This window comes from Symphalangus syndactylus, chromosome 5, assembly GCF_028878055.3.
Source record: "Symphalangus syndactylus isolate Jambi chromosome 5, NHGRI_mSymSyn1-v2.1_pri, whole genome shotgun sequence".
Taxonomy (NCBI): Eukaryota; Metazoa; Chordata; class Mammalia; order Primates; family Hylobatidae; genus Symphalangus; species Symphalangus syndactylus.
The window spans coordinates 88,132,353-88,160,253 of NC_072427.2; the positions used below are offsets into that span (position 1 = coordinate 88,132,353).

General features: G+C 53.0%; 1 protein-coding gene across 10 annotated transcripts in view; it reads right to left on the reverse strand.

The window, feature by feature from the left end:
• Positions 1 to 996: 996 nt before the first annotated feature.
• ABCG1 (ATP binding cassette subfamily G member 1) overlaps positions 997 to 27,901 on the reverse strand; it is an 83,413-nt gene continuing 56,508 nt past the window's right edge. For 3 of the 10 annotated variants that reach the window (XM_055279780.2, XM_055279779.2, XM_055279778.2), the window contains exons 5-15: positions 26,634 to 26,684; positions 21,166 to 21,311; positions 19,428 to 19,551; positions 18,201 to 18,315; positions 16,117 to 16,265; positions 15,842 to 15,943; positions 13,931 to 14,099; positions 12,960 to 13,060; positions 12,593 to 12,751; positions 10,423 to 10,541; positions 7,859 to 8,947 (exon numbers count right to left, since the gene is read on the reverse strand). In XM_055279780.2, the coding sequence (XP_055135755.1) occupies positions 8,719 to 8,947; positions 10,423 to 10,541; positions 12,593 to 12,751; positions 12,960 to 13,060; positions 13,931 to 14,099; positions 15,842 to 15,943; positions 16,117 to 16,265; positions 18,201 to 18,315; positions 19,428 to 19,551; positions 21,166 to 21,311; positions 26,634 to 26,684 (1,464 nt within the window). In that variant the 3' untranslated portion in view covers positions 7,859 to 8,718. Of the gene's footprint in view, positions 6,362 to 7,858; positions 8,948 to 10,422; positions 10,542 to 12,592; positions 12,752 to 12,959; positions 13,061 to 13,930; positions 14,100 to 15,841; positions 15,944 to 16,080; positions 16,266 to 18,200; positions 18,316 to 19,427; positions 19,552 to 21,165; positions 21,312 to 26,633; positions 26,685 to 27,901 lie in introns of those variants that run through there. The other 7 variants (XM_055279777.2, XM_055279776.2, XM_063639237.1 and 4 more) reach the window with 6 other exon arrangements.

The window sequence follows — 27,901 nt, forward strand, 5'->3', positions numbered from 1 at the left end:
GTCTCTGAGGGACAGCTGAGTGGTAGGCGTATCTCCAGTGGCCAAGAAGCCTCCCTGCTCACTAGATTTTTGCTCTGAGGCCCTGCAGGGCCCTGGGCTGTGACACAGCTGTGGAGGCTGGAAATTCTCCCCTCAGTCCTCCTTCTTGGGGGCTCAAGAGGCACCGTCATGTATTGGAAAGAGTTAGAGAACCCTGGGGCTTCAAAGTTCCTATCAGCAAAATGGGACAATTGCAGTGGCTGTATCAGAGGGTTGCCGATGGCTGCAGAAGCAAGGTGCAGGCTGAGAAAGCTCCTGTGCGGTCTCAAATCCTAAATGCCTCTCCCTGAGGAAGGGAGAGCCATGGAGTGGTCAGGAGCCCTGGCTGGATGGCCAGGGTCTCACTTCTGCGTGCACCACCAACCAGCTCTGTGGCTTTGGCAAGTTGTGTAATATCCCTGAGCCTCAGTGTTTTTAACCTGAAAAGTGGGGCCAGTTGCGGCTCTCCAGCTCTGATGACGACGGTTTGATGAGATCGCACATGGAAACGTAGGGTATTGTGCCACCACGTGGTGCTCCATGGAGTCTGGAGCTACAGGCATCCTTACCATCACTCTTGTCTTCCTCACTGGAATCCATCATGACACTGAAGAGAGAACTGCTCCATTGAGAGCAAGGGCGGGTAGGGGGAAAATACTAGATGCTCTACCAGACCTGACTCCCCCAGCAGGTCTGAGAGCTGGCGCTGTTGAAAGCAAAAGGAAAGAGAAGCAGAAATCTGAAAATAATGATGCCTTATTTGACTGACATCACATCATCATAAATGGCATCTAATTTCAGAAAACAAAGTTCAAGTCTGCAAAAAATGCATGTACAAATCTAAGGAGATAGGTCTACAGAAATAGACGCGTGGCTCTGTGGTCTGTAAGGTGGAGTCAGGAACCTCACATCCTAGGGTCTGTCCAGGTTCAATGTTCCAGTGGCGTGAGACAACCAAGGAAACAGACACCCCAAAGAGCCGATGTTATTTTTGAATTTATATATATGTATATACATGTACATATGTAAATATGTTGCCTTCATCTGTAACAGTGCAAACCTCTCACAGCGTGCAAAGCAACAGTGTTTCCTACAGTCAAGTAACTAAATCAGTGAAAAGTTATCCACACAGCATTATAAAAACATTATATAATTACATAGCAGATATACAGATGTATGTACACGTTTGCACGCTGATTAGAGTTACTTGCACTGACTTTTGCTTTAGAATAACAAAGGAAAATCTTTAAATAGTTCTTCATCAAATAAAAGGTAACAATTTGTAACAGATTCAACTATGAACAGGTATTGCATCAATATGTCTACAAAAGAAAAACACAAATATATAAAAACAAAGGCAAAGGGGTCAGCTACACATATTAACTTACCAGACATACATGTTCTATTGAAAAACTGATCCCCATTCACACCCTCCAGGTGGGAGGATAAGACTATAAAAATGGGAAGTCCCCAGTGTGTGGGTGTGGTGGCCTATTTTATTAGCAATTTGGATCATAGGATGTTTTGCTACTGTTTTTAGTTGGCCAATGACATAATAGTGAGATACTGATTATTAAGCTTAGGAAGCTGGTAGGTCATGGAAAAGAGACCCCAAGATGCACAATGACAGACATGTAAAAATGCAAAGGTGTAAAAATGAAATCACTGCCATGGTTACTACTATATTTTCAGATAAACCAAACTGTGGTACCATTCAGATTAGGTGACGTTCAGAGATCTCCAGGAGTCCATGGATATGGGGTTGTCAACCCTAAACCCACGTACTTCATAATTTCCTAACCTTCCCCTTCAAAGCCAGATGCATTTCAACCCGCAGGAGGGGGCCCATTAGGGCCCCCCTAAGAGGCACGATTGTTTGGGTAACTTCCCCAGAGACGGACATGTCTGCTGCTGCCTCAGCTGCAGCACTCTCACTGGGCAAGCTGTTTTCTAGAAGCTCGTAGGCAGGTGCAGTGAGCAGTGAAGAGTCAAATTAATGCTGAGCGCCGGCACTCAGAGCTTCAGAAGCCTCCTTAAAGGGAGATTTGTCTGGGGGACTAGAAGACTGGCCCCCACACAGGCCACCAGGGAGGGTCCTGCCTCACTGCTCGGGGGCTCGCCAGCCAGGCCTCAGCATCTCTGCCCCACTCACCAGCCCTCATGGTAATGGACCACATGGGTCAGAGGTAACAGCAGGTGGCTGACACATTTCCAGAGATCTGATCTCGTAACCTCAGGGACCATAAAATAAAAAGCATTTCTTACTGTGTGCAGTATCAGGCCCACGTTTAAAGTCATGTGCAAAGTTTCGGCCAAAGGCACTCAAAGTGATCAGCCAGATTCTCTCGTATGTTTGTTCAGTGCAGACACACAGACGATGGTGGCGCACTATTGAGAGAAAACAGCTGAAAGTAATAATTTTGAGTTTTGCTACTTTTTGGGTATGTGGCTTGAGCTCATGCCTTTCCCGAGATCTCGGGGGCTAGAAGACTGTCCCCAAAACCATGAACTCCAGTAAAATAAACACATATGTGCCCGTGGCTGTGTCCTCAACCTGGACCTGAAAGGCAGGTGGCCATGGGGGTGGCCTTCTGGAAAAGGGGAGGGGCTCGGGCAAGCTTAGCCCACAGCTGCAGAGAAGCCCCTCAGGGTTGGCTCTGCCAGCGGGTCCAGCACGCCCTCAAAACGCAGAGCCCTCATCCAGCCGGCAGCCTCTGCCTGTGTTTGTGAAGAATGAAGGTGCTTTTGTGCTTCTGTTCCTTTCTCTTCAGCTTTACAATGGCCATTCTACATGGGAAAGCCCCCAAACGGTGCCTCTATAAACAGTAACCCCTTGCCAGGCTGGAATGTGGTAGCCAGTGGCGTGGACAATTTTCTCCTTTTGATGCCACGAGACTGTTTCTGAGAACAGGGAAGCCTCAGTGTCCTAACCCCAGCCTCTGCTCACATGTGTGTCATTCACATAAACCCCAAGCAAAGCAGGGTTCCTGGGTGGGCCTCGGGCACACTGGGGCAGGCCACACGTGTCTGTGTGAGAGGTGATTTCGGTTGGCCTGTTCAGAGATAACATAAAAAACTGGGCTAAGGCTGAACCCTTCTGTTTCCTCAAATATGGAAAAAGCAAACGGGCAGGATGTAGGATAGCTTTTAGGAACTTTAGGCCAGCACAGCAGAAGGATGTGCGTGTGTGCCTGTGCCCACATTTCCTTCCTGCCCAGGACACGTGGATTTTAAGGACAGCCTGAATGGAGCTTGTAAGTGAAAATTAGACTGTGCCATGGGGGTGCAGGGTCTCTTACTTCTTCCCTGCTTCTGGTCCCAGGGAGGCTCCCCAAAAAGGTCACCCCACACGTGGACATCAGAAGCCCGTGTCTTTGCAGGGGGCGATGATTTTGGAGGAATCTCCCTGACGGGACAGCCCAGGCACAGTGGCTCGGAAAGGATCGTGACTTTAACATTACTGGGACTCAGGGCGGCCGGGCAGTCCAGAGAGGCTGGGCTTACCGAGGCGAGGGGGAAGCAAAGTGTGCGTCGCGAGCTTGTGTGCACGCCTGGGGCAGCCTCCGATTGTGCCTGCCCGCCATAGGAGGAGTGCAGGGGCCACTGCAGGTCGATTCTGTGACCTCACCCAGCCTGGCTCTCTGCTCTGTGTCCCAGAGGTGGGAGGGAAGCTGGATTTGAAAGCCCGGTTCTAAGCCGCTGCTGTCCCGGGAAGTCCTCACTCTGAGGGTCACTGCCTGGCTGGAGCTCGGGGAGCCATGGGCTAATGCAGCACATAACACCGAGCAACTGCTAGGCCCTGCTCACCTCAACTTTGGGACCAAACCCTCGAGAGGGGCCGCTTTCCCCACTAGCAGCTGCCTCTACAGAGCTGAGCCTGGGAGATGGGTTTCCAGCAAAGCAGAGTAAGGAAGAAACGACGTCGCCCTGCCCCAGCTACTGCCCCAGAGCCCGGGTTGAGGGACCCCCTGCAAGGGTGGAGAGGACCAAAGGGGAGATGTGGCCCAGTGCCCTCCTGCTAGCCCTGCCGCGAGCCTCCTCCAGGCACATTTCGAGGTCATGGCCAATGCCACGAGGCAGGAGGACATGGGTGAGGATTCTGGGAGAACAGAAAACACAAAACTTTAAGACAATTCAACATAATACATGAGCATCATCGAGAAAGGGCTCATCTACAGCCACGTCTTGGACCAGAACATGAGTGACAAATCAGTGCTCTTCCCAGAGGGACAACAAACGCATTCTAGACGCAGCCTAAGAATCCATCGACTTAGGAGAATGCAAAGCCAATCACTTGAAGCATCTGATGCTGAACACAGGTAAAAAGTTTTATATAAAATATTTTATTAGAGTCTTTATTCCTTAAAAGTATCTAACTTTATACACTCTGCACCTCCCCCGCCTGCCCAGTTGGGTTGTTTTGTCTAACGTTCATTGTGTTCTCATTCGGCTGGCATTTGACTAAAGCCTTAATGGGTTTTGACTACACTTTTCCCATCTGCACCACAGACCTGGAATGAGAGAGGTTTTTCTTTTCTTCTTGCTGTAAAGGCTGATTGAGGATTCAGAAGCTGGTATTGTATGGAGATGAGGGAAATATCATAGAATAATACGATCAGACACACGCCCGGAGCCAAGTCTGCACACCTGCATGTATGTGTGTCCATATGCATGCATGTGCATGTATGTGTGTCCATGTGCATGTGTGTGCATGTATGTGTGTGCGTATGCTTGCATGCATGTGTGCATGTGTGCACATGTGCTTGTGTGTAGGTAGACACATACACACCATACACACACACACACACACACACACACCAGCCCCTCTAGAGCCTGAGCTAGTCCACAGGATTGTTGCAATAGGAGGAGCAGGCAAGGGCAGAGGACAGCCCCTCTCCATGGAGAGGTACCTGTCATGAGCACTCTGACGCAAGGCCACTGAAGGGCGTTAGGCTTGGGTTGCCCTCTCATCTCAGCCATCTGTTTGGTGACAGAAGGAATCACTGAACGAACAGCCACTAAGCTAGTATTGCACTTTATGCCTTACAAAGCATCTCAGATACATTCATATGCCATGAACAGGCGGCAGTAAACAAAACAGGGACTTCAGGGTCCAACTGGGCTGGAATCCCAACTCTGCTCCTTCCTCGTTCTGGGGCCCTGGGGACGTCACGGAGCCTCTCCTCACCTCCGCGTTCCACATCTGCACCATGAACACGGCTAAGCCAAGTGGACACGCGGTTCCCTCCCACCACACTGGAGGGCAAGCCCACGTTGGAGTCCCCTCCCCCTCACCCCCAGGGCCTGGGACAGCACCAGGCGAGAGGGGTGGGTAAGGGTTTGAGGAGTGGGCAGGGGACAGGGGGTTCCGAGGACATCCAGCCTAGTGCCTGGAAACAGCCACGAGGAAAGGTGCTCGGTGCACCAGAGTCGTGCCTTCTCTTCCCACTGCAACAACCAAGCCTGGTTTCTGCCCCATGGGTGTGGTCTGTCCCTGATGTCAGGCTGGGGGAATAACTTTTTATGGGTTTCTAAGATGAGTTTTCACCTCAAAGCTCCATGTACCATTTCCTGGTCCTGAAGGCGCCTCCCCCAGGTGATGTAATCCAATTCTAGCACCGACTGCATAAAACTTTGCACAGTTACTCCCCTTCCTGGGGACAGCTTCCCACTTCACCCACACAGGGAGTTTTGGAGAATTCAGTCTCCAGTGGATATTCAGCCAGAGGAGAAGAAAGAGAGGCACAAAATGCTCTGGATGAGGATAAAGGCAAAAGGCCCCAGCAGGTTCACTGAAACCTCCATTTTCACCTCTGCTAACCACTGGGGCGGCTGCCAATCCTTTATCCAAGGTTTAATCCTTCCTTCTAACGGAAGAAACTCAATCAGAGACAAAAGGAATATCTGGGTCAATGCATTCAGAAATTACTGAAACAAATTAGATTTGGGGAGTTGGTCTGGGTTGAACGTCCAACATGTGAAAGATAGCACATTGCCGTGTGCCTCTTAACCACAGCTAGTTAGAAAAGTAAACCAGTGAGTTGCTTGATGTTATCTTAGGTCATTGGAATAAGGCATTTTACCAAACTACTTTAACACAAAAAGCAGCGGGGAAATATCTGGGAAGGTAAACAACGGCATTTGAGCCAATGCTGCCAAAGGTTACGAGGAAAATGCCCAACCAGGGACCCTTGCTGAACCTGGAAGAGCGAGGCCGGCTGTGCCTAGGACAGATGCATCCTCTCCTCCCTTGGCAGTAGGCTTTCCTCCAGTCTACAGGGGAGGGCTGAGCAAAGCCATCCTGGGGCGTCGACTGCAGAATCCTCACCTACTCCACTTCACCCTTCAAAAAATAAACCCATGTGATCTCACGTATCCATTCCCTTCTTGCAGCCTAACAGCCCTCACGGTTCCTAAGCTCCTCCCCCTTAGAAGTACCCCCATCAAACTCCTACGAGAGTCATTCCATCAGAGGGCTTAGGTGCTCTCTGAAACCAGATTTAAAATCTAGAGGCATCTCACTGTTTCCTCCTGAAATTGATGAGGCACAGCAAGTGGTCTCAGCAAACGAGACCAAGCTGCTTCTGGGGCAGGGCTGTGGGCCCCATGCAGTGCAGTTCCTGGCAGACACACCCCTATTAGGGCCACGAAACCACAACACTAATCCACAATGGGAAAGGCTCACCTGGAGGGAATGGGCATTTTCAACAGTGACCTCACTCGATGTAGTTCTGAGCCATGAGCAAGGACTTTTGCCTTTTTCCAATTCTGCATTTCACCAGGCTATTCCTAGGTAGGTCTTCCCTATGTGTAATGTCTTACAAGAAGATCTGTTTTGAAATTAAATGAGGACTTTTTATAAAGGCTAAGTTTGACTCTGGTTAAAAACTTAATCTGGAAGGCAATGCCATATTTGTATAGAACAAGCACACTTAAAATTACACTTTAATATGTATCTCAATTGTGTTTACTATAAAAGATCTAGCAGTAAAAAAGGAATCTCTAAGAATTAGCAAACTAAATCCATGTGTAAATAAAATTCAGACCCTTTTCATTCTTTCGAAGTGGGAAATAAGAGCTTCAGGGACATCACCAAGGAATCCCACCACCTTTGAGCTGGCATGGCCCTGGGCATGATGTACTGTAACTATTTACAGATGAGGAAAAATGTAGCTCAGAAAGGTTCACTGATTTGCCCACAAAAACACAGCCTTTCCATCGGAAGCCCTGATTCTAGGAGAATGATATTCTAGAAGGAGTAAACAATGGCATTTTCCTAAAGATGGACTTCTTTGGCCAGAATCACCCTCTCTGCAAGTAGTCAAACTGCCTCTGAGAGCTGACAAACTCACAGGCAGCCTTGTTATGAATTCAAAGACCACTTGACCTCCAGATAGGCACCTGTTCCTGCCCTAGCAGGATTTGACTTATGTGATTCAGTCATAGGAAAGAAGCGGTTTCCAATATGCAGAGTTTACACAGGCCTAACACTGAGGGGGGTGATGTGGCTGCGAGGTCACAAAACCCAGAGATGAAATCTCCCACCACTCGAAATGTGTTGTTTGATCAAGTTTCAAATGCCTCCACATGCTGAAGTCTACTGACTTCGTCCTAAGCCCTTGGATGGGGATGCCATCTCGTTGGCCTCATCCCCTTTTGCACAGTTAGCCCATCTTTCACTGCTGGCCACTCCTGCAGAGCCAACCCTCAAAGGTCGTGCCTGAATTTCCCTAAGCCCTGTTCTTCCAGGTTCACTGGAGGCAGCTGAGGTGATATAGGAGGAAAGGGAAGCTGTTTGTTTGTTTAAATCAACCTAGGCAAAACTAAGATAGTCAGAAAGTTAGGAAGAAACAAACAATATATTTTGCTTAAAATAAGAAGCACGTGGAAAATGAAAGACTTTGAAAGAGTTGGCCAATGTCTTCTTACAATTTTTTGTATAGCTTTTAAAAATTTCTGCATGGCTCAGTGGAGATGGCGTCCACGTCTTCCCTCCACCTGGAACCTGCCTTCAATCTTTCACAAGTGCTGTCTATGTATGAGACCAGCTAGGTGACTCGGTTAAACCCCTCGCCTCTCTAAGCAAAGTACGTGATTTACCCTGAATCGTTCTTCAGCAAGTACTAAAAAGGTACAGTTTCTTAAAATGAATGCGATTGATCGACTTTTGGCTTGCAGAAATGACTTCTCATTGGAAAAGAGACACACCTTAGAAAGATGAAACTGTGAAAAACAACAGTCATAAAATGGAATCGCTCCGTGCTCGGACTCTCTGCCCCGAGACATCTGCCTGCGCAGGCATCAGCTGAGAGCTGCTTGCAGTTCCCCATCCAGGACCCATGGTGCCTGGTGCTAAGGAGCGACTGGCCTGAGGAAGCCTCTCATCACCAGCTGTGTTGCAGTTTTAAATTCTGCCCCAGTTGTGGTATTTAAAATTCTGTATGTAAAAAAACAAAAAACAAAAAAAACCACCAACCTGCCTACATCTTCCTAGTTAAAGCTAGAAAGGGGAATGGAGAGAAGATTCAACCCAGCTGGGTGGAGCGGCTGAGCACCAGACACCCACAAACCCAACGCGGTTCTAGGGGTTGGATCAGAAGAGTCTCTGTGTCATCGGGCAGGCACAGGCTTGCCTCCTCGATTCTAGACGTGCCCTCGGCCACAGCGTCTAATCTTCCTGTTTCCTAGCATTCAGGTGTTTTACCTCTCTGCCCGGATTTTGTACCTGAGGACAAAATAGGCAATGAGGCGGAGGGAGATGAAGAAAATCCCGAGTACGATGAAGTCCAGGTAGAGCTTGGCATTTTCCACGTCCAGCTCCCGCAGGATGGCCTCTGACTTCTGGAAGTGGCACGTCTCGTCGATGTCACAGTGCAGATCTTCCCGGTCTAAGCCGTAGATGGAGAGGATGACCCCTTCGAACCCATACCTAGGAGGAAAGGCCGGGCATGAGGGAGGACGCTCTCCCAGCCAACCACGCCGTTGGCTGAAGGTCAGTGCTGTTCACCCTCCCTGCGATTCCCAGCTTGGCTGTCCTCCCTTCCCAAAGGGCCGCCCTCCCCAGAACACTTCCTCACCGCCCACCACCTTCTTAAGACAAGCACGTGCAACAGCTCCACTACGTTTTTCTTCCAATTTTGTTTCCTCCAGGGCCCCCAGCGAGAAAACAAGTTGAATGAGTGGTACATATTCATTCCCTGGTGAAATGCACTGAGAAGTCTTTTGTTCACTTCGGAGGTTACATGCTTTCTAACGGTTGGAGGGAATCGTGGGCCGGCCAACTTGCAAGGACTGGAGAGCATTTATATGAAACATTCCTGCCCCCTCTCTCCCTCTGCTCCAGCCCTGCCCTGTCAGAACAAAAGCACTCATTTTGAGAAGAAAGACGTCGGTTTCTGATTTCGTGGTGTTGCAGCACACACAGATTGTCGAAACTCTGCACAAGTGCTTTGTTTTCTTGAACAATACACCTGAGTCTGAACTGACATTCTAGAAAAGAAGAGCTTGTTCCCAGCTTTGGATCTTAGTGTCACATGGAACTTCTGCAGCTTGGAAAATGGGCGCTGCCTCTGGTGGGGCCAGTGTGCCAACACCCCACTCCACAGAGAGCACGAAACCTTGTAGCTAAGGATCCGAGGCACTGGGCATTCTCGTTCCAAGATATTAGGATGTTTAAAAAGATGTTTAAAAATGACTTGTTTCCCACCAGATTTCTTTCTTTTTTTTTTTTTTTTGAGACGGAGTCTTGCTCTGTCACCTAGGCTGGAGTACAGTGGCACGATCTCAGCTCACTGCAATCTCTGCCTCCCAGATTCAAAGGATCCTCCCGCCCTCCCGCCTCAGCCTCCGGAGTAGCTAGAATTACAGTCGCGCGCCACCAAGCCCACCTAATTGTTTTGTGCTTTTATTGGAGACGGGGTTTCGCCATGTTGGCCAGGCTGGTCTCGAACTCCTGACCTCAAATGATCTGCCTGCCTCGGCCTCCCAAAGTGCTGGGATTACAGACGTGAGCCACCACACCCAGCCTCCACCAGATTTCTTATAAAGGTTTTACAATCAGCACTTGTTAGAAGCACTGTTCACTTCGGGGAGGGAGAACGTTCCTAAAAGATGGAAGCGCTTCCACCGAAGGCAGCTCTCGGCAATGCCCAGAACACTTGGGCCTGCCATGGCACTCCGGGTGTGAAGTGTTGGTTTGTGTGGCCTCCTTGTTTAGTGTGTGTGTGTTGGTGAGGGTAGGAGGAGGTGGAACTAGCAGGAAGATGGAAGCCATGGATCCTCAGATGTGTGATCTGCACTTGGCCAGCTGCCCAGAGTGGCTTTTGTGAGCCCCTCACACTGCTGGAGACGGTTCTTTCCCCGTCACCCTCGGTCCCCACGCCACGCGTGCCCTGCGCCTACTACCTGACATAGGAGATGTAGGACATCCACTGTAGGTACGTGGGGATGGTGTCGAAGCTGACGAAGAACCCCGAGAACAGGAGCACCGGGATGGCCGTCACCGGACCCACGAAGGTGGCTACCTGGAGTTGGGGGCACACAGGACAGATGTAGCAGAACCTGCAGCCTGGCCTCCTGCAGAGGAGGCTCACCCGCCCCAGCTTCCCCCAGGCAGGGCAGGGCACCTTCTGGGCAGGGTAATGAGGGTGCTTAATGGGGCAGAAGGTGCAGCGTTTCCGAGGTGTGAGGTCACCATCTCTGAGGATGGTGTGCTGTGACGTGGCAGCCCCAGAGCCTCCTGCAGCCCAGGATGAGCTGGGACCCAGTGGATGTCCCCAGGCCAGAGAGGTGGGGACACACCCTCCTCAACAGACTGCTGTCTGCTCCTCCACAGCTGTCCCTGGGGGGGTTAAGTGCCTGGCCCGTGGCAGGTGTGTGACAAGCACCCCTTCGGTCGGGGCCCGGGGGAAGGACTGCAGCCTCCACAGGCGGGATGCGCGCCTGCCTGTCAGCACCTCCGGGAGAGCAGCCCAGAGACGGAACCAACCACCGCGACTCAGGGTTCACGGTGAGCACAGGTCCAGCCGGGGCACTGTGAGTGGGTCGGGGGTAGGATGGTGTGTGGAGCGTGTGTGTATAGTGTGTGTGGTGTCTGCAGTGTGTGGTGTGTGGTGTGGTGTGTAGTGTGTGATGTTTCTAGTGTGTAGTCTGTGTGTGCAGTGAGTGGTGTGTGTGCATAGCATGTAGTGTGTAGTGTGTGTTTGTATGTAGGGTGTGGTATGTGGTATGTACTGTGTGGTGTGTGTATGTAGTATTTGTGTGTAGTGTGTAGTGTGGTGTGTGTAGTGTGGTGTATGTGTAGTGTGTGGTGTGTGTGGTGTGTAGTGTGGTGTGTGTAGTGTGGTGTGTGTGTAGTGTGTAGTGTGTAGTGTGTGTGGTGTGTAGTGTGTAGTGTGTAGCGTGTGTGGTGTGTAGTGTGTAGTGTGGTGTGTGTATAGTGTGTGGTGTGTGTGGTGTGTAGTGTGTAGTGTGTAGTGTGTGTAGTGTGTGTGGTGTGTAGCGTGTGTGGTGTGTAGTGTGTGGTGTGTGTAGTGTGTGGTGTGTGTAGTGTGTGGTGTGTAGTGTGGTGTGTGTGTAGTGTGGAATGTGTGTAGTGTGTGGTGTGTAGTGTGTGTGGTGTGTAGTGTGGTCTGTGTGTAGTGTGTAGTATGTGTGTGCATGTGTGCTGTGTGCAACCGTGCAGACAGGTGCATCCCAGCCCTGGTCTGATTAGTGACCCCCGCGGAGCCTGAGCGCCCTAGGCAGGGGTCCTGGGGGTGGCTGAGCAGGTGCACTGGGGCTGACCTTGGGCGACATGGGTTGCAGCAGCTGGCATGGGCCTGGCACCTTCCTGCAGTGTCATCTTTGGTCCCATGGCAGCCTTGTGAGACGGGCTCCATGGCAATCCTCATCCAGGGTGAGGGCACCTGGGCCCTGGGGGCCAGGCAGCTGGCTCATGGTGGACTGGAGGTGACCCAGGAATACACTTCACCCAGCATGGGACCCTGGGGGCCTCGGGTGTTCCCAATCCACCCAGGAGCACTGCTTTTGTCCAGAAGGACAGGCTCAGGCTGAGCGTCCTGAAGCCACAGAGGTGGAGAACCTGCAGGTGCATGTTGAGTGGCAGGTGGGGGGGCAGGGTGGGCGATGGGAGGAGGAAGGGGCCCATGGAGAGGCCGAGGGGACCCCACAGAGGCAGTGATGCATAGGTGTTGAGAGCTTGGCTCCCGAGCCAGCTGTGTGACCCCCTGACAAATCACTTTGCCTCTCTGGGCCTCAGTGCTCCCCTATGTAAAATGGGGCCCGCACAGCACCTAAGCGTGGCTGTGCTTGGGGCTACAGGAGCTCAGATCTGGGAAGCGCTGGGAAGAGCGCCCAGCACGCAGTCAGCACACGTGAGGTTGCCCGCTGCGCGCACTGTGGAAGCCAGCTGATCCTGACCCCCGACAATGCGGGCCCTTCCCGTGGGAACGACCCCATCTACGAGGGTCGGGGCAGAAGTAGGGGAAGGGGTGGCAGAGCCCCTAGCTTAGGCCAAAGTGGCTCAGGGAAGCCCAGCTGTCATGCCCTCACTCAGCGCCTCCTGGGCTGGCACCTGGAGGGATGTGGAGGCGGCTCCGATCAGCAGGCCCAAGGACTGTGCCACCAGGGAGGTCATGGTGCCCAGCGCGGCAAACAGCACAAAGCGCACGGCGTCGGACGGCTGCGACGTCATCCAGTACACGATGCTGCAGTAGGCCACTGGGAACATGATCTGGAAACAAGGGCCCGTCAGCCACTTCCCACCACCGAGGGCCAACAGCAAAGCTCCCAGGCAGCCAGCCCTTCCTCGCAGCTCCCGCCAGAGCTCCCGAAGTCGGGCCACGTCACCCTGCATCCCTGGCAGGCCCTCTTACTCAATATAAAGGGAGTACAGGAGAACTCTTGCCCCTGTTTCCAATTCCAGCCCCTGGCTAACACACCTGAAAGGGCACGTCCGCCATGGTCTTGGCTAGGTAGTAGGCCTTCAGGCTGTACCAGTAGTTCAGGTGTTCCCGAAGAAAGACTCCCATCTCCAGGGGAACTAGGAGATAGAAAAGCAAAAAACAAGGGTCAGTGACCATGCGCAACAAGCCCGTTTAACATCCCAACAGGCGACCTTGAGCTGAGTGGCTGGTAACCCAGCTCTGGCCTAGGGCACTGAGAGACTGAACAGAGGATGTGTTTTGCTAGCCTGAAAAATGCCACCTGTTTGTGTAACCTGAAGAGTCATCGGGTGGAGAATCAGGATAGGGAGTATATCTGTGAATACAAAGCATCATCTTAGTGATGAATGCAAGGATTCATGCCTGACCTTACTCTTCCTGAGTCTGCCTCTTCTGAAACTCGGCATGAATGTGTGCCTTCCTGTGAGCAAGGCTGCAAGCTGCTCTTGGAAATCAGGGGAAGCTCGGGGACGAGGTACCTAGGGAGGAGCTGTTGATGCTGAAGTTCTGGAGAAGCAGCCGCTGTGTTCACTGTCAGCCCAAAGTGACCAAGGGCAGTCTCCTTGGGGACAAACTGGAATTGTGTGGAGATCATCTAAGAGAGCTTATCTGCTCCCGAAGTGGGCTGTGCAGAGCTATCTTAACAACTGAACTAGGCAATGCTTAAGTAGTAGAGTTGGGGGGCTCCTAATTAGTGAATTTTTGAGAAATCTCCCTCCCATCAGCCTTCCATCATGCTTCAAAGTCTTCCATTCGGGATTCATTCTTTTGGCTTTAGTATTGTATTTTCTTATCTAACAGCAAATACAATACAATTTGCATCTGTCAACAAAGAAGATGATATTTAAAAAAAAAACAAAAACATTGTGTTTAGAAAACTCATCTGTTGGTCAAGGCATGACTTCAGGCCCCCATGCTTGGGTAGGAATTGAAAATAAGGAAGAAGGGGTCTGCGGTCTGTCACTCACATGTCAGAACAGTGGGCATGAGGGCCGCGAACATGAGGAACAGCATGGAGAAGAAGAGGAAGCCGGAGTTGCTCAAGACCTTCTTGGCTTCGTTCCCGATCCCCAAGTACAGCAGGCCAATGAGGAGGCCGATCCCAATGTGCGAGGTGATGCGCAGGTGTGTCAGGACCTGGGGGCAGACCCACGTCTTACCCGGCGCATGCGCAAAGCCATCCTCGGCTCAGAGAACAACCCGGCTGTGGCCTTTGGAGGCATGCGACCCTGAACTCTGTGACAGCAGGTCTTAGACTTTATCCTGTCTTCTCCTCCAGAGAAACAAGCCAAACCCTAAAGCAACTCACATACACACACACACTCATACACACACATACATGCCTGCTCACACACATATATGCACACATGTCAGGCTTTTGTTGTGTTAAAACTGACATAATTACTATCCTTTGTAAAAGATTGAAAAATGGAGAACAAAGGAAGTCTACCCTCAGAAGAGAGGAAAGGTAAAAACAATGGTGAGGGAAAAGTGGCTGTATCAGAGGCTCCAAGAACTCTGGTGTGGACTGCGGTGAGCCCCTCTGTCTTTCAAATTAGGTCCCAGAAGCCATGCCAGGCATTCAGCCGCTTCTAAGTAGGTGGCCAGATTGTCCACTTCTCTGGTGGAATTATGGTTCCCGCGTATTCACCACCTCCTTCCCTATAAGGAATTGTCCAGCCCCCCGTCCCAATCCTCATGATTCACAGTGCTTTCCTGAAGGAGAAATGGACTCACCTACAGCCCTGGTTTCAGGCTCGGCCATGTGACTTGTTTAGGCCAATGGCATGTGAGTGCAAGTGATGATTTGCCACTTCCAACTGGAAGTTTTAAGGGCTGTCATTTGGTTTCTCTCTTGCACTTTTCCTTTGACATGATGAAGAAAGCCATGTCCAGATAGGAGCTGTCCCAGGATGAGAAGACTTATGGGACAGAGCCATGATACAACCCACTGTTGCCACCCCTGACACAAGCAGGACACAAATATCGATGGAGAGAAACACGTACATTATGGGAGTGTTTGTTACTGCAGCATTACAGTGAATGCTGACTATTGCAAATGGAAGAAAAGTAATTTGAAAGTTTGGTGATATGGTTTGGGTCTGTGTCCCTGCCCAAATCTCACGTCAAATTGTAATCCCCAATGTTGGAGATGGGGCCTGATTGGATCATGGGGGTGGACTTCTCCTTTGGTTCTGTGCTTGTGACAGTGGGTGAGTTATTGTGAGATCTGGATGTTTAAAAGCGTGTAGTGCTCCATCCCGCTTTGCCTTCCACCATGATTGAAAGTTTCCTGAGGCCTCCCCGGCCATGCTTCCTACACAGCCTGCAGAACAACGAGCCACTTAAACCTCTTTTCTTTATAAATTCCCCAGGCTCAGGCATTTCTTTCTTTCTTTCTTTTTTCCTTTCCTTTCCTTCCCTTCCTTTCTCCCTTTCCCTTTCCCTTTTACTTCCTTTCTTTCCTTTCTTTCTTTCTTTTTCAGATGGGAGTCTCGCTCTGTCACCCAGGCTGGAGTGCAGTGGTGCAGTCTCGGCTCACTGCAACCTCCGCCCCCTGGGTTCAAGCAGTTCTCCTGCCTCAGCCTCCTGAGTAGCTGGGATTACAGGCATGCGCTACCAGGCCCAGCTAATTTTTGTATTTTTAGTAGAGATGGGGTTTCTCCACGTTGGCCAGGCTGGTCTGAACTCCTGGCCTCAAGTGATCTGCCTGCCTCGGCCTCCCAAAGTGCTGGGGTTACAGACATGAGTCACCATGCCTGGCCTCAGGAATTTCTTTATGGCAATGTGAGAATGAACGAACACATTCCGTCAGGACAAGTCTGAGAAAATGAGCCACGGCTTCCCCAGCCACAGGAGAAGATGTGGGGCAGCCTTACCGAGTCTCTCATGATGCTCAGGAAGGTCCTCTTGAAGAGGATGCAGAACTGCGTGAGGCAGCTGGCAGAGAAGCTGTGGCAGCCTTCCATGGACGAGGAGTCCTGAGGACACACGCAAGAGCGGAGCGGGTGAAAGCCAGTCCGGAGCCGCGGCTCCTTCTTGCTCGGAAAGAGCTCTCATGCAGCAGTGCACAGTGCCACATGCAGCCTTCCCCTGGGGGCTTCGGGATTTGCATTACCTTTCTCAACCCCTTTAATCGTTTTGTCTGCTTTACCTCTTCAGAGGGCCGGTGCCAAAGAAAAGGGTTCACCTCGGCATCACCCCCGAGGTCTCTCTTGTGGTCGGAGTCACACATGCCCTCCCGAACCGCTCTCACCAGCCGACTGTTCTGATCACCGTACTCGCCGGATGCAACCTCCATGACTGCAGGAGACAGGGACGGGGGTCAGCCCAGGCTCCAGGAAGGACGCCCCAATCACCCAAATGCGAAAGTCGTTATCCAAGTGGGAATGTTTTAAAGTGATTACATAGATGCTGCGTGGCGGTGCTAACGGCATGACGTCAAAATCATTTATCAACCAGCGTGTGGCTCTCAAACCCCCCAGCAAGGCCCTTTATCATGTCAGGAGACGGGAAACGCAAACACACACTGTGCTGTCAGTGGTCTGAGAAGTAATGAGCTCCTGCATCTACCGACTGCTCATCCAGCCGGTACTCACTGAATGCCTGCTCTGGGCCAGCCTCCAAGGTGGAGCTGGGGAGGGGAGCAGAACGAAGGACTCCTCCCTGGGGGACTCCTCCTTGAGGAGCTTGTGGTTTGGCAGGGCGTGATGAGAGCCGCAGCAGTTCTCCAAGATGGCAGAGAAGGATGTGCCCATCGCCACACGAGTGGCTGGCACCCTGGGGACTTGGAGGTCCTGGAACCCTCGACCTGCACCTCTCAGATCCCAGTGAGAGTCTCCTGCACCGGCCCTCCCCCCTGCTCCTGCCTCCTGCATCCCAATCATCACCTCCCCACTCCACCCGCGCGCGGACTCATTCCCCTAAGGTCTCCCTCCATCTCGACTTCCTCTGCAGCCTGCAACTCCTTCCACACTCCTGTGGCGACTGGCCTCCTTCCCTCTGCCTACCTCTGCTTTCTCCCAACCCCTCTGCCTACCTCTGCTTTCTCCCAACCCCTCTGCCTACCTCTGCTTTCTCCCAACCCCTCTGCCCTCTCCTGCCTCTGTGTCCTCCCTGCGCGATGCCTCACCTCCCACTCCAGTAACGTTCTTGCTAAGGCCCAAAGCTCCCCAACACTCTTGCCTTTTCCGCACTTCCCTCTGGCAGAGCCAGCTACCGGCTTCCTCCCAGTGGGTACGGGGGCCACCACACCTCCTAGATCAAGCCACAAACCAGGACACATTGGCCCCACCAGAAAGTCATCCTCAAGGGCTCCAAATGAGCCCACAGCACTGCCAGGCAATGTTTCCAGGCCCCTCTGGTCACCCACACCCTCAACGGTGGGCCACACTCCCCTCACCTCCCGCTGTCTGGTCGGACGACATTGAGGAAATGGAATCCCCAGAAGGGAACGCCCTCATCTCTCCAGGACCTCTCTGCATCCCCACGCACCGTGTTTCCTCTCCTTCCTGCCCGCCCTTCCCTCCAGGTTCTCACCTCCATGCAGGCTTCAGACCTCACCTCCCCTGCCCCACTCAGCAGCATCCGTTAGTGACCCGTTACTGATCTGTTACTCTTCCTTGTGAGCGAGCGCGAAACCAGAACCACAGCCCTCCTGGGGCTCCTGTCCCCCCTTAAACCACACTCCCTGCACCCCTCGCCCTCTCTCCTCTCCGTCACAGCCTACTCCTTGTGAGTGAGAGGCACTTCCATGAACAGTGTCTCATGGAACACAATTTGGGAAACAGTGTGGTAGAAAATACGGAGTCCTGGGAATTGCGTGAATCAAATATTTTAAAGAAAAACAACAGATTAAGGCTGATGGCTGGAAGGCAAAGGAGGAGGGAAGTTCACCCGGACTGGCACCATGCACCCTTATTTGAAAAAGCATCTTTGCAGAGGTAATTAGGACTTAGGGTGGGCCCTGAATCCAGTGACTGCCGTCCTCAGGAGAGGAGGCGATTAGGACACGGAGACAGGAGAGAGGCAGAGACAGGCTGGCCAGATGATTTTACCTAGAGTCTAGAGGAAATGAAACCTAATTTTTTTGTTCTTTAGAAGTGTTATCACCGGATGACACTTGAGCCATTTGTGGTAGTCAAGTGGTTTCTGAGTTGGGGGCGTCGGCTAAAAGTGAAACCCACAGAGGAGGAAAATCCCCTTCCTGTCCCCCAAGCTGCTCAGGACTCCGCTTACCAAAATCTGCTGGGTTGTGGTAGGTTGGGCAGTTCAGACCCAAATCCCTCAAATATGGCACAAGATTGCAGACTTTTCCCCGGTACACACATTGTCCTTGACTCAGGACATAAAGCTGGAAAAAAGGAAGGAGAAAAAGGGATCAAGCCCTGCCTTCCTTGGAAGGCAACCGGAGCCCTCAATCAATCAATCAACCAATCAATCAGTCAGCCCAGCGATCAGCCACTTCCTCTCCTGAGAGCTTTACATCACCCCCAAAGGCCCTATTAACATCTGAAGGGAAAGCCATGATAAGCCAGGGAAGAATATTGCACAGCCAGGATGATTTGATTATATTGCTTGCTGTTTATTTTTCATGCTAACCCCCTGCTCAGAAAAAATTCTGGAGCTATACACATTTTATCCCTTTGTGACAATTTTTGCTTAGACTAATACCAAAACCTAAGTTTTTTTGTTTGTTCGTCTTTTTTTTTTTTTTTTTTTTTTTTTTTTTTTTTTTTTTTTTTTTTTTTGATACAGGGTCTTGCTCTGTTGCCCAGGCTGGAGTGCAGTGGCACGATCTTGGCTCAGTGCAACCTCCACCTCCTGGGCTCAGGTGATCCTCCCACATCAGCCTCCCCAGTAGCTGGGACTATAGGAGTGTGCCACCACACCCGGATAATTTTTATATATATTTTTTCTTTTGTAGAGACACGGTTTTACCATGTTGCTCAGGCTGTTCTTCAACTCCTGAGCTTAAGTGATCTGCCCACCTCAGCCTCCCAAAGTGCTGGGATTATAGGGGAGAGCCACCGTGCCTGGCCAAAACCTAAGATTTATAAACCAAATGATACTGTGCAAATGCTGTAACCTGTTATTAATTCTGGAAAACAAGTGTCCCCCCTCCCCCATTTTAACAAGGGAGGTGATGAAATTCTACAATGCTGGTGACACCCAGGATCCCACGACCGACCACCAGGACAGAGAGAGGACTCTGCTCACCAGCTTCCACTCCCCAGCCCCCTTCGCTGCATATGGTTCCACAAGTCTCACAAAACCTGGCACTTAAACGCTCTCAAAAAATGAAGACACCCCACGAGCTAACAGAAGGCAGTGAGAACCCAGGGTCTGGTGTCATGAAGACACCCCACGAGCTAACAGAAGGCTGTGGGTACCCAGGGTTTGGTGTCATTCAGGCTGACCTGAGTGCAGCGATGATCTGGCGGGGAGGGCCCGGGGCCCGCATACCTGGTCGAACAGCTCGAAGAGTTTGGCGCTGGGCTGGTGGATGGTGCAAATGATGGAGCGACCCCCTTGAGCGAGCCCTTTCATCAGCGAGACCACCTGGAAGCAGGAGGCGCTGTCCAGGCCGCTGCAAGTCAAGGGGCACCGTGAGATGCCTGTGGGCGGCAGGAACTAGCCACTGCCCCAGGTTCCGGGGGTCCAGGAAGTTCCGGTCCCAGAGGGCTTGGCATCAGGGGCTGCAGCTGCAGCTGCCCCGTCCCAGGCCGGGCTCTGCTCTTGCTGTTTGTTTTGCTGCTCAGTGGCGGGGCATACAGCAGGGCTTTGCATGTTGCATTTTATTCCTGGTAAGAATGGAGGGATCCCAGCGAGCCTTGCTGCCAGAGTCCAGGACTGGTGGGGGGGTCCCCACTCATCTGGGCGGGGGGGGAGTACTTCACAACTGTCCAGGCAGGACAGAGGTGGGGGGGTCCCCACTCATCTGGGTGGGGCGGGGGGGGGACTTCACAACTGTCCAGGCAGGACAGAGGTGGGGGGGTCCCCACTCATCTGGGTGGGGCGGGGGGGGGACTTCACAACTGTCCAGGCAGGCAGCTGTGCCTCAGGTGGTCTAGTGCTCCACAGTCACCACCCCCACTCCCCACCTCCCCACCTCCCATCTATGGGGCTGGCGATGGGGGCGTCACCCCATAGAAGGTGGCCTTGTACAGCCCAGGTGGGCTTTACTCCAGCAGGTGTTTCACTGTCCAGCAGGGTCCTGGGGGGACCTCTCTTCTCCTTTCCTAGCCCTTCAGATGTACTCCTGCTCCCATCCCCTCAACTCTGAAGTGACAGGCCCAGGGGACAGTGTGTGTGTTGGGCAGTCCCCCGGAGCCCACCCATCTCGGGCTTTCAGCCTGCAAGATGCTATTCAAGGGTTCACTGTGGTCTCTTTTCCTGAAGTATCTTACAGACACTGTGGGCTGGTACTGTGCAGGCCCAGGAGAAGAAAACAGGTGAGCCCCGCCATCCCACCGCCCAGAAGGCCGCTGTCACAGTGCTGTCAAATCTAGCTGGACTTTGGAGAGGTGAGTGAGTGGCAGAAATGAGACAACGTAAAGTGTGGCTGAAGTCATTTCAGGAGCAGCCTGGTTCCTGGCCACCCATCCTGCCTGAGACAACTGAACAGGACACATGCAGGAGTCAGGCAAGCTCAACCTGTGGCTGGGGGCACCAGAGCCAGGACTCCGGAGTAGTGATTCCGCAGGGAGCCGCGAACATAAAGGGCATCACCCAGGAAAAGGGTCAGAGCGCCCATGGGTATAGAGAGCTGGGGAGCAACTGAGGCAGGATTCTGTCCTGCAGGCATCTCTGAGCCTCTGATGTGCTAAACTGCAGGACGTTCCCAGAACACACCTGAAGACACACCGTTTCCCAGGGCATCCCATGACCTTGACCCTCAGAGTGGCTGAGCCATGGGGAACTTGGTGTCATGGAAGAGAGATGCATCGTGAAAGGACGTTTCCCCCAAAGCCATACCCCCAGGGTCAACACATGCCTTGCAGGCCTGAGCACAGAGTGAGTGAGAGAGGGGGCATAAGTCAGCTCTTCTGCCCAGTGGTCCCAGATGGAAGGAGGAACCGCTGGGTGAGCTCACCTCACCCCCTCTGAGGCTACGTCAGGATGTCAGGGTCACCTGGAAGAACTGCTGAATACAGGGGGTTCTTCCTGCCCCTGGACACCAGCCCAGATGCTCCTGCCTTACCTGGTGGGCTCATCGAAGAACATGACGGGAGGGTTGTTCACCAGCTCCAGCGCGATGGCCAAGCGCTTGCGCTGACCACCTGACAGGCTCCCGGTCCGCGTGTTGGCGCAAGACAGCAAGCCCAGCGCTGTCAGTATCTCCTTGACCTGGCGGCAACAGAACGAGAGACATTGGGAGCTGCCCGCCAAAGCTCACCACCTCCCATGGCCCACGCAGGAAGACCTGCCGGCCGCCCTCAGCCTGCTGGACGCACCGTGCCTGGTCCACATGGAGGCCACGCAAGTCGAGCCCACTCCAGGCTGCCCGGTGCCAAGTGGGGCAGGTGCCATTTCCACGTCAGCAGCCCTGATGAGGGACAGAGACTGCCCAGAGGCTCTGCACTGCCCAGAGGCTGTGCACAGTGCTAGGGTCGGACACAAGGGCCTGCACCCCCATCAGTCATGTGGCCTCTGGCAGGTGCCCGGGGCACGTTCCTCGCTGCTAAGCCTAGCCCAGTGCCCAGAACGGTGAAGGTGTCCAGTCAATACTTGATGAATGGACACATGAGAGGATGCACAATTTCTGGTGGTTTCTGCCCAGAATGAAGGGGAGGGTCGCTGTGATGGTTACTTGAAAGAGTGGATGCAGAGTGCACGGAGCAGCATGGAGTCCCCGGGGGCTGTTCCCAGCACTCTTGTCATCGCTGAGGTGGGCATTAAGGGCAAGAACACAGTCACACACGCCAGGGCTCTCGGGGAGGGGGACAGAGTCACTTTTGTTCTTGTAAATAGGTTTGACTTGAAAGTAAGGTCTCTGAGGTGCCAGGAAGGCAACGAAACAGATCTGCAGTGCCCCTCAAAGCAGTTATGACCCACGGTAGCCACACCACGGCACAGGATCTGGGAAGCAGGCTGCATGCCAAGATACAAGCAGGGCACTGTGCACGGAGCCCTCCCTCTCTGCTCCGGATTATTGATCCTGCATCGACTCAGGGAACACGAAAGTCAGCAGATTTCTGTGCCGGCTTGGTACTGCTTTCAGCCCCAGCATCGTCTCAGAAGCAGGCCCAGGATCAGCCACTGCCATACCTGCCTCCCTACCCTGGGGACAGCCCACCTGGAGCTCCCTCCAGCATTCACCCAGCTATTGTCCCCACCCTGCCAGGGCAGCCCTGTGGTGGCTGGCCCCTGGGAGCTATAGCAAGCAGACCCTACTCCAGCGGCTCCTCCAGGGAGATGAAGTCATCCGAAGGGAGGAAGAACTCACAAGGAAGAAAATTTCCACTCTGAGCTTCTGAATTATTTATGCACGGTCAGTACAAAGTGCAGCCTTGGTGACACAAAGAACCGGGGCACGGCTGCTGGACAGGCCGGGGCAGGTGGCAGTACAGGGTCAGCCGACCTGGGCTCCAGCCCTGTCCTGAACCTCCTTGCTGATGCCCTCACCCCAGCCCTGGTGCCTCCGCTGGATGCCTGGCTCTGAGGGCCACCAACCCAGAAACAGCTTCTGGAAGGCTGTCTGGAAAAGGCTGGTGGGTGGGGAGCGTGCAAGTTGGGCAGGGCCCTTTTCCCAGCCACGTCCACTGCTGGTCTTCCCAGGACGAGGCCTCCAGATCTTCTGGAACCACTGGGCAATGCTCTCGGCCGATTGAGTGGCTCTGGTGCTTCCAGGCTCACTGTGGGGGCCCCACACATGCGGCACATCCTCTTCTCTCCCTCCACCTTCACGGAGGGGATGCTGGAAGCAGAGGCTGCTGTGGGTGCCTTTCCCTCTGCACCCCTGCCCATGAGCTGGGCCCACCCCACTTCTTCCAGTGTCCACTCAGGAGTGATGCCACCCAGATGGGTTCTGTTTTAAAGACTAGTCAGAAAGAACAAACAATGATCTCAGTTATTTATACATTTTCCCTAAACAAACAAACAAACAAACAAAAAAACTGCAAGGCCGCTTGTAGCTCCAGCTCCCCGGGGCTTCCTGGCGGGCGCTCCAGGGAGGGTCTCAGCAGCCCAGGCTCTGCCCCTGGAGACCTCACTCCTGAGGAAGTGGCCTTGCTGGAGGGCTCTGGAGGGCTGAGGCTGCTTTGCTGGGAATCAAGGAAGGCCGCGAACAACACAGCAAAATTCCACGATCTTCTAGAACATTCCATTCCATTGTGTTTCCACGAGACAGAGAGAGAACTTTGACCTAGGTGCACATCAGGTGTTGGAGGGAAGTGAGTGAAGGCATGGAGTTGCTGCCATATTCTCCTGAAGCAAACCTGATGGTGGGCCCGATGGGGAGGCATGCACCTGTGCCATGGCTGAGGAACAGCTGGGTCTGCCGGTGAGGAGCATGTGCAGGATGCAGTGTGGCCTCCAGGTCCTGTGGGGAGGGCTCTCTGCATTGCTCAATCCAGCCGAAGAGGAATCTGAGGACGGCGCCAGGGGCTCACTCCTCAGGGATGATTCAGCCACATGAGCTGATATTTTTGCCCTTGTAAACCCAGTTGAAAATAGCTGGAGGCTCTCATCTGGGCTGTGTCTTAGGCAGGGCCCAGGCACCACCAGGACACACACCTATGGGTGCCATCCGCCTTCGGGCCCCGTGTAGCTACTCCTGGGAGGTGCTTCCATTCTCCACCGAGATGCCGGCTTGTTCTGGGTCTTCCGGCTCCGGCAGGCCAAGGGCCTGGCTTGCTGTGACCTCGGCACGGAGCCTGCTGACCGGCACTCAGTGTGCACCCAGCCCTCAGGGAGAGTGACTTTCACCAGCTACGCTGGAAAAGGCTGGTGACTGTCGCCTTATGCTGCAGGGAAGCAATCCCACAGCCCCTCCCATATGGATCACATGGGCTCCATCGAGCTCAGAGACCTTAAAGAATCCATCCAGTTCGGGGTGCACTGCCCCAAAAGGCAGGTGGGGCCTGGCTTCCTGTCCCCACGTTACAGGTGAAGCTCGACTCGGGGCACAGCAGGCAGTGGCCCAAGGCCATCCAGTGGATTCCAGGAGGCCAGGGTGGAGGGCTCCCCCATGTGCTCAGCTCCACTTCACCCCACGGCCTCTCCGTGTTAGCAAGTCTCTCCGCCCTCCGCCTCCTGCATCTGCTCCCCCAGCCTCCGGGGATCCCTGAGACCCTCTCCATCGTCTGCTCTGTCCTTGGGCCTTTGGTTTGGGTCAGAGAGACAGAATTCCCTCTCTCCAGCGCCTCCCCCGCCAGAGCTCTCGGCTCCTCCTCCATGCCGAGCATCAGTGACCACTTCCACCGTCTCTCCTTAGAGCCCCTACAGCCGCCCCTCAGCTTGCAGGCCAGCGTCTGGAGGGGTCTTTGGGACCTCGATGGAGGGCTATCCGAGACAAAGAGATTGGATTGTGCTTCCGACACCCCATGAAAGCAGGGAGGCTGGGGGATGGGAAGGAGGGCCCTGAAAGGCGGATCCAGGGGCACTGCAGTCCTCCAGGCTTCGGGAGGAGCAGCTTCTTGAAGGTGGAAAAGCCTCTGCTTCGTGGGGGCCCTGCACACTCTTGCCAGCCTCTCCTCTTGTCCTGTAGCTGATGGCAAGGAGGGCCCAGGACTGGGGGGTGGCAAAGCTAACCTCAGACAGGGAGAGTGGAGGTCGCCTTGGCTCAAGCCCAGGGCCCCGTTCTGTTGATTTGGGTTCATCTCCCATGGGAGACTTTGCCGAGACTCAGCTCTGACACCTGCTTTTCTCCGTGTTCTTCTGTGTGCCTGGAACTGAGGCTCTCGTTTGTTCCATTCACTGCCGTAACGAAGTTTCCACATCAGAAATTCCCTCCTCAATTCTGGAGGCCAAAGTCTGAGATTGAGGGCAGCGGGGCTGGTTCCTGAGGCCCCTCTCCTGGGCTGGCAGATGCCGCCTCCTCCCTGTGTCCTCACAGGGCCGTCGGTTGGTGTGTGTCTGGGTCCTCCTCTCCTCTTCTTACAGGGACACAGTCAGACTGGACTGAAGCCCACCCATATGACCCCATTTTAACTTCATTACCTCTGTAAAGACCCGATCTTCAAATACAACCCATTCTGGGTTTCTGGGGCGTAGGCTTTAACATATCATCTTTTGGGGGGAATTCAGGCCGTAGCACTCATCTCCCATAACTTGGTATAAGTAACATTCTCGGGCTTGGGAGGTGGTGTGTGTGTGTGCGGGGGTGTGTCTACGTTACATTGTTTAGAAAACACTATCCAGAGAGGGCTCTCGCCTTTCAGCCTAGACAATAAACTCATAAGGCTGGGTCTTCTCCCCCATGAAGGGCCAGGAACACATGTGATTTCCACATTTTCTCTCTTTTGGGTTCCATTCATCCATTTTCTTTTCAATCTCAGAACAAAAGAATTCCATACAGAACATTTTCTGTAGCGACAAAGAATTGTTTTCCTTCTCTCAGACCTTAGGCTCTTTCCACCTGCACCGGGCATTTCACCCCCCAGCCCCGGTGACATGGGCTGAGTCCTGAGTTTCAAAGGCACAGCTGCTGGAGGAGGAGGAGCATTAAGGTTGTCCAACTCTTTTTTTCCATACCAAAGTGGTTTATATTTACTTAATATTAGCTATTACAGATGACCGGAGAGGGGAAAATGCCGGAAATAGAATTGCTATGACTGTTCCTCAGCATGTTTGACTCTATCCCACCAATCACTCCATTTTATACCAGAACACAAAGGGCCATGTCGAGCTATTGGCACTAACCCGGCAAACCCCACTCTCAGCCGCCGCCAGACTGTGGTCCTTTAAGGGTGTTGGGAGAGAAAGATAATCTTATAGAAGGGAGGTTTCCCCAAATTCCATCTCACACTGAAAATCCCACCAGCACTAGCTGCAGTGGAGGGGAGGACAGTGGGTTTCCCGTGGAGGGTGTGTGAGTCCAGGCTGGTGGCCTCCTTCCTCTGTGTGGCTTTCTGCTGCTCCCCCTGGTTCTGCCCACCTGCATCTGACCCTGCTCCCTGGGTTTAGGAAGCCAAAAAAAAAAAAAATGGCTAAAGGAATTAGAAAGTTTTCATCATCCTGGAAAGGTATTTATTTTCTTTTTTAAGAGGCTGGTTAATAACATGTAAGAACTAAATTTCTTCTTGCAAGTGTAGGTGGGTGGAGGGTGGTTATTTTTAAACGAATGACTAACCATCCTCATTGTTATTGTCTTATAAGAAATTTAATATCGATCATATTAAACACTAAAAGGGGCAGCACTCTTGGTCTAACCCTGAACCTGGCATCTTCTGGTCCCATGAGTGCCAAGTCTGTTGTCCCTCACGTACATTCTGACTCCTGAATCTGAGAATCAAAGCCATGAGCGTGTGCATCAGATCTGCCTTTCTTGGCCTCTGGCTGCCGCAGGCCACAGCACTCCCTGAAATGTCACCTGTCCCACACATGGAAGGCAAGGCAAAAACACATCAACAAACAAAAGCCAGTGCCAAAGTGGTCCGGCAGGCACACCTTCCACATGCACTTCATGCACTTTCTGGACCACTTGTGGGCCCCGAACAACCCACTTACCATCTCCCTTCTGCCTTCATCCTTCTCCTGAAGCTTCAGATGTGCCGACACCTGCAGGGGACAAGGACAACAGGGTGGAAGCAGAACAGACGGCCATTGGCAGTGTGAGCCTCATGCCTGCACTGCAGGCCAGGGTGCAGCTAGCCAAGATGCAGCTAGCCACGGTGCCACTAGCCACGGTGCAGCTACCCACAGTGCAGCTAGCCACAACGCCGTTAGCCACAGTGCAGCTAGCCACAGTGCAGCTAGCCACAATGCCACTAGCCACAGTGCAGCTAGCCACGGTGCCACTAGCCACAGTGCAGCTATCCACAGTGCAGCTATCCACAGTGCAGCTAGCCACGGTGCAGCTAGCCACGGTGCAGCTATCCACAGTGCAGCTACCCACAGTGCAGCTAGGCACAATGCCACTAGCCACCGTGCAGCCAGCTGATCACCATGGAAAACCCAAGGAGATCTTGGCTTCCGATGCCCCCTGCTTTAACAATGGTAGGATCGCAGGAGAGCAGTCCATGTGCGATGCTTCCTGCTATCTCAGTTGAATTCTCTGCTGTACCCAAGAGACAAATCAGATGTGGGCCATTTAGAGGTAAGAAAGCCCCAGGCATCAGGGGCTTGGTGATCAGCCTGGGTGGAACCAGTGGTGCGAGTTAGGAATTCCACAAACTGCCTGTTAAACTGCTGAGGCTTGAACTTATCTACAGGGAGAGTCTTTACAGCACAGGAATTTACGAGGGCGACACACCAGGATGCCGCGTTTTGTTGTTGTGTTTTTTGAGATCCCATTTGCTAACACAGCACTGGGCTCCTGGCCCTGCTTGGGAAAACCCAGAGTAGATCACCATGCGCAGGACAGGCCTTGCTTCCACCCTCCTGCCTCCTGTGGCCTCCGGCAAACATGCAACCTCCATTTCCTCACCGGCACAACGGTGAGGTTAAGCTCTGTCCACCTCATTAGCTAGAGAAGTTGCTCTGAGGATCAGAGGAGAGGGTGAGATGCAGGGCGGTGGCGGGGAGGGGGGCAGGGTGTGAGGCAAAGAGGTCTCAGGCCCCAGAGTTGGACAGGGTCAGGCCCACGCTCCTGCCATGTGACACTGCCTGCCATTTCTCAGTCTGCCTGGCTGCAAGGGTGAAAAGCTTAAAAATGCATAACTGCGTCTGATGTGGGATGGGGACTCCGCAATGGGCAGCCAATATCTCCTCCGTGTGAGACAGGACCTTGAGTGGTAACACATACCATAGCCTCAAAGTATTTCTCCACAGCCTCA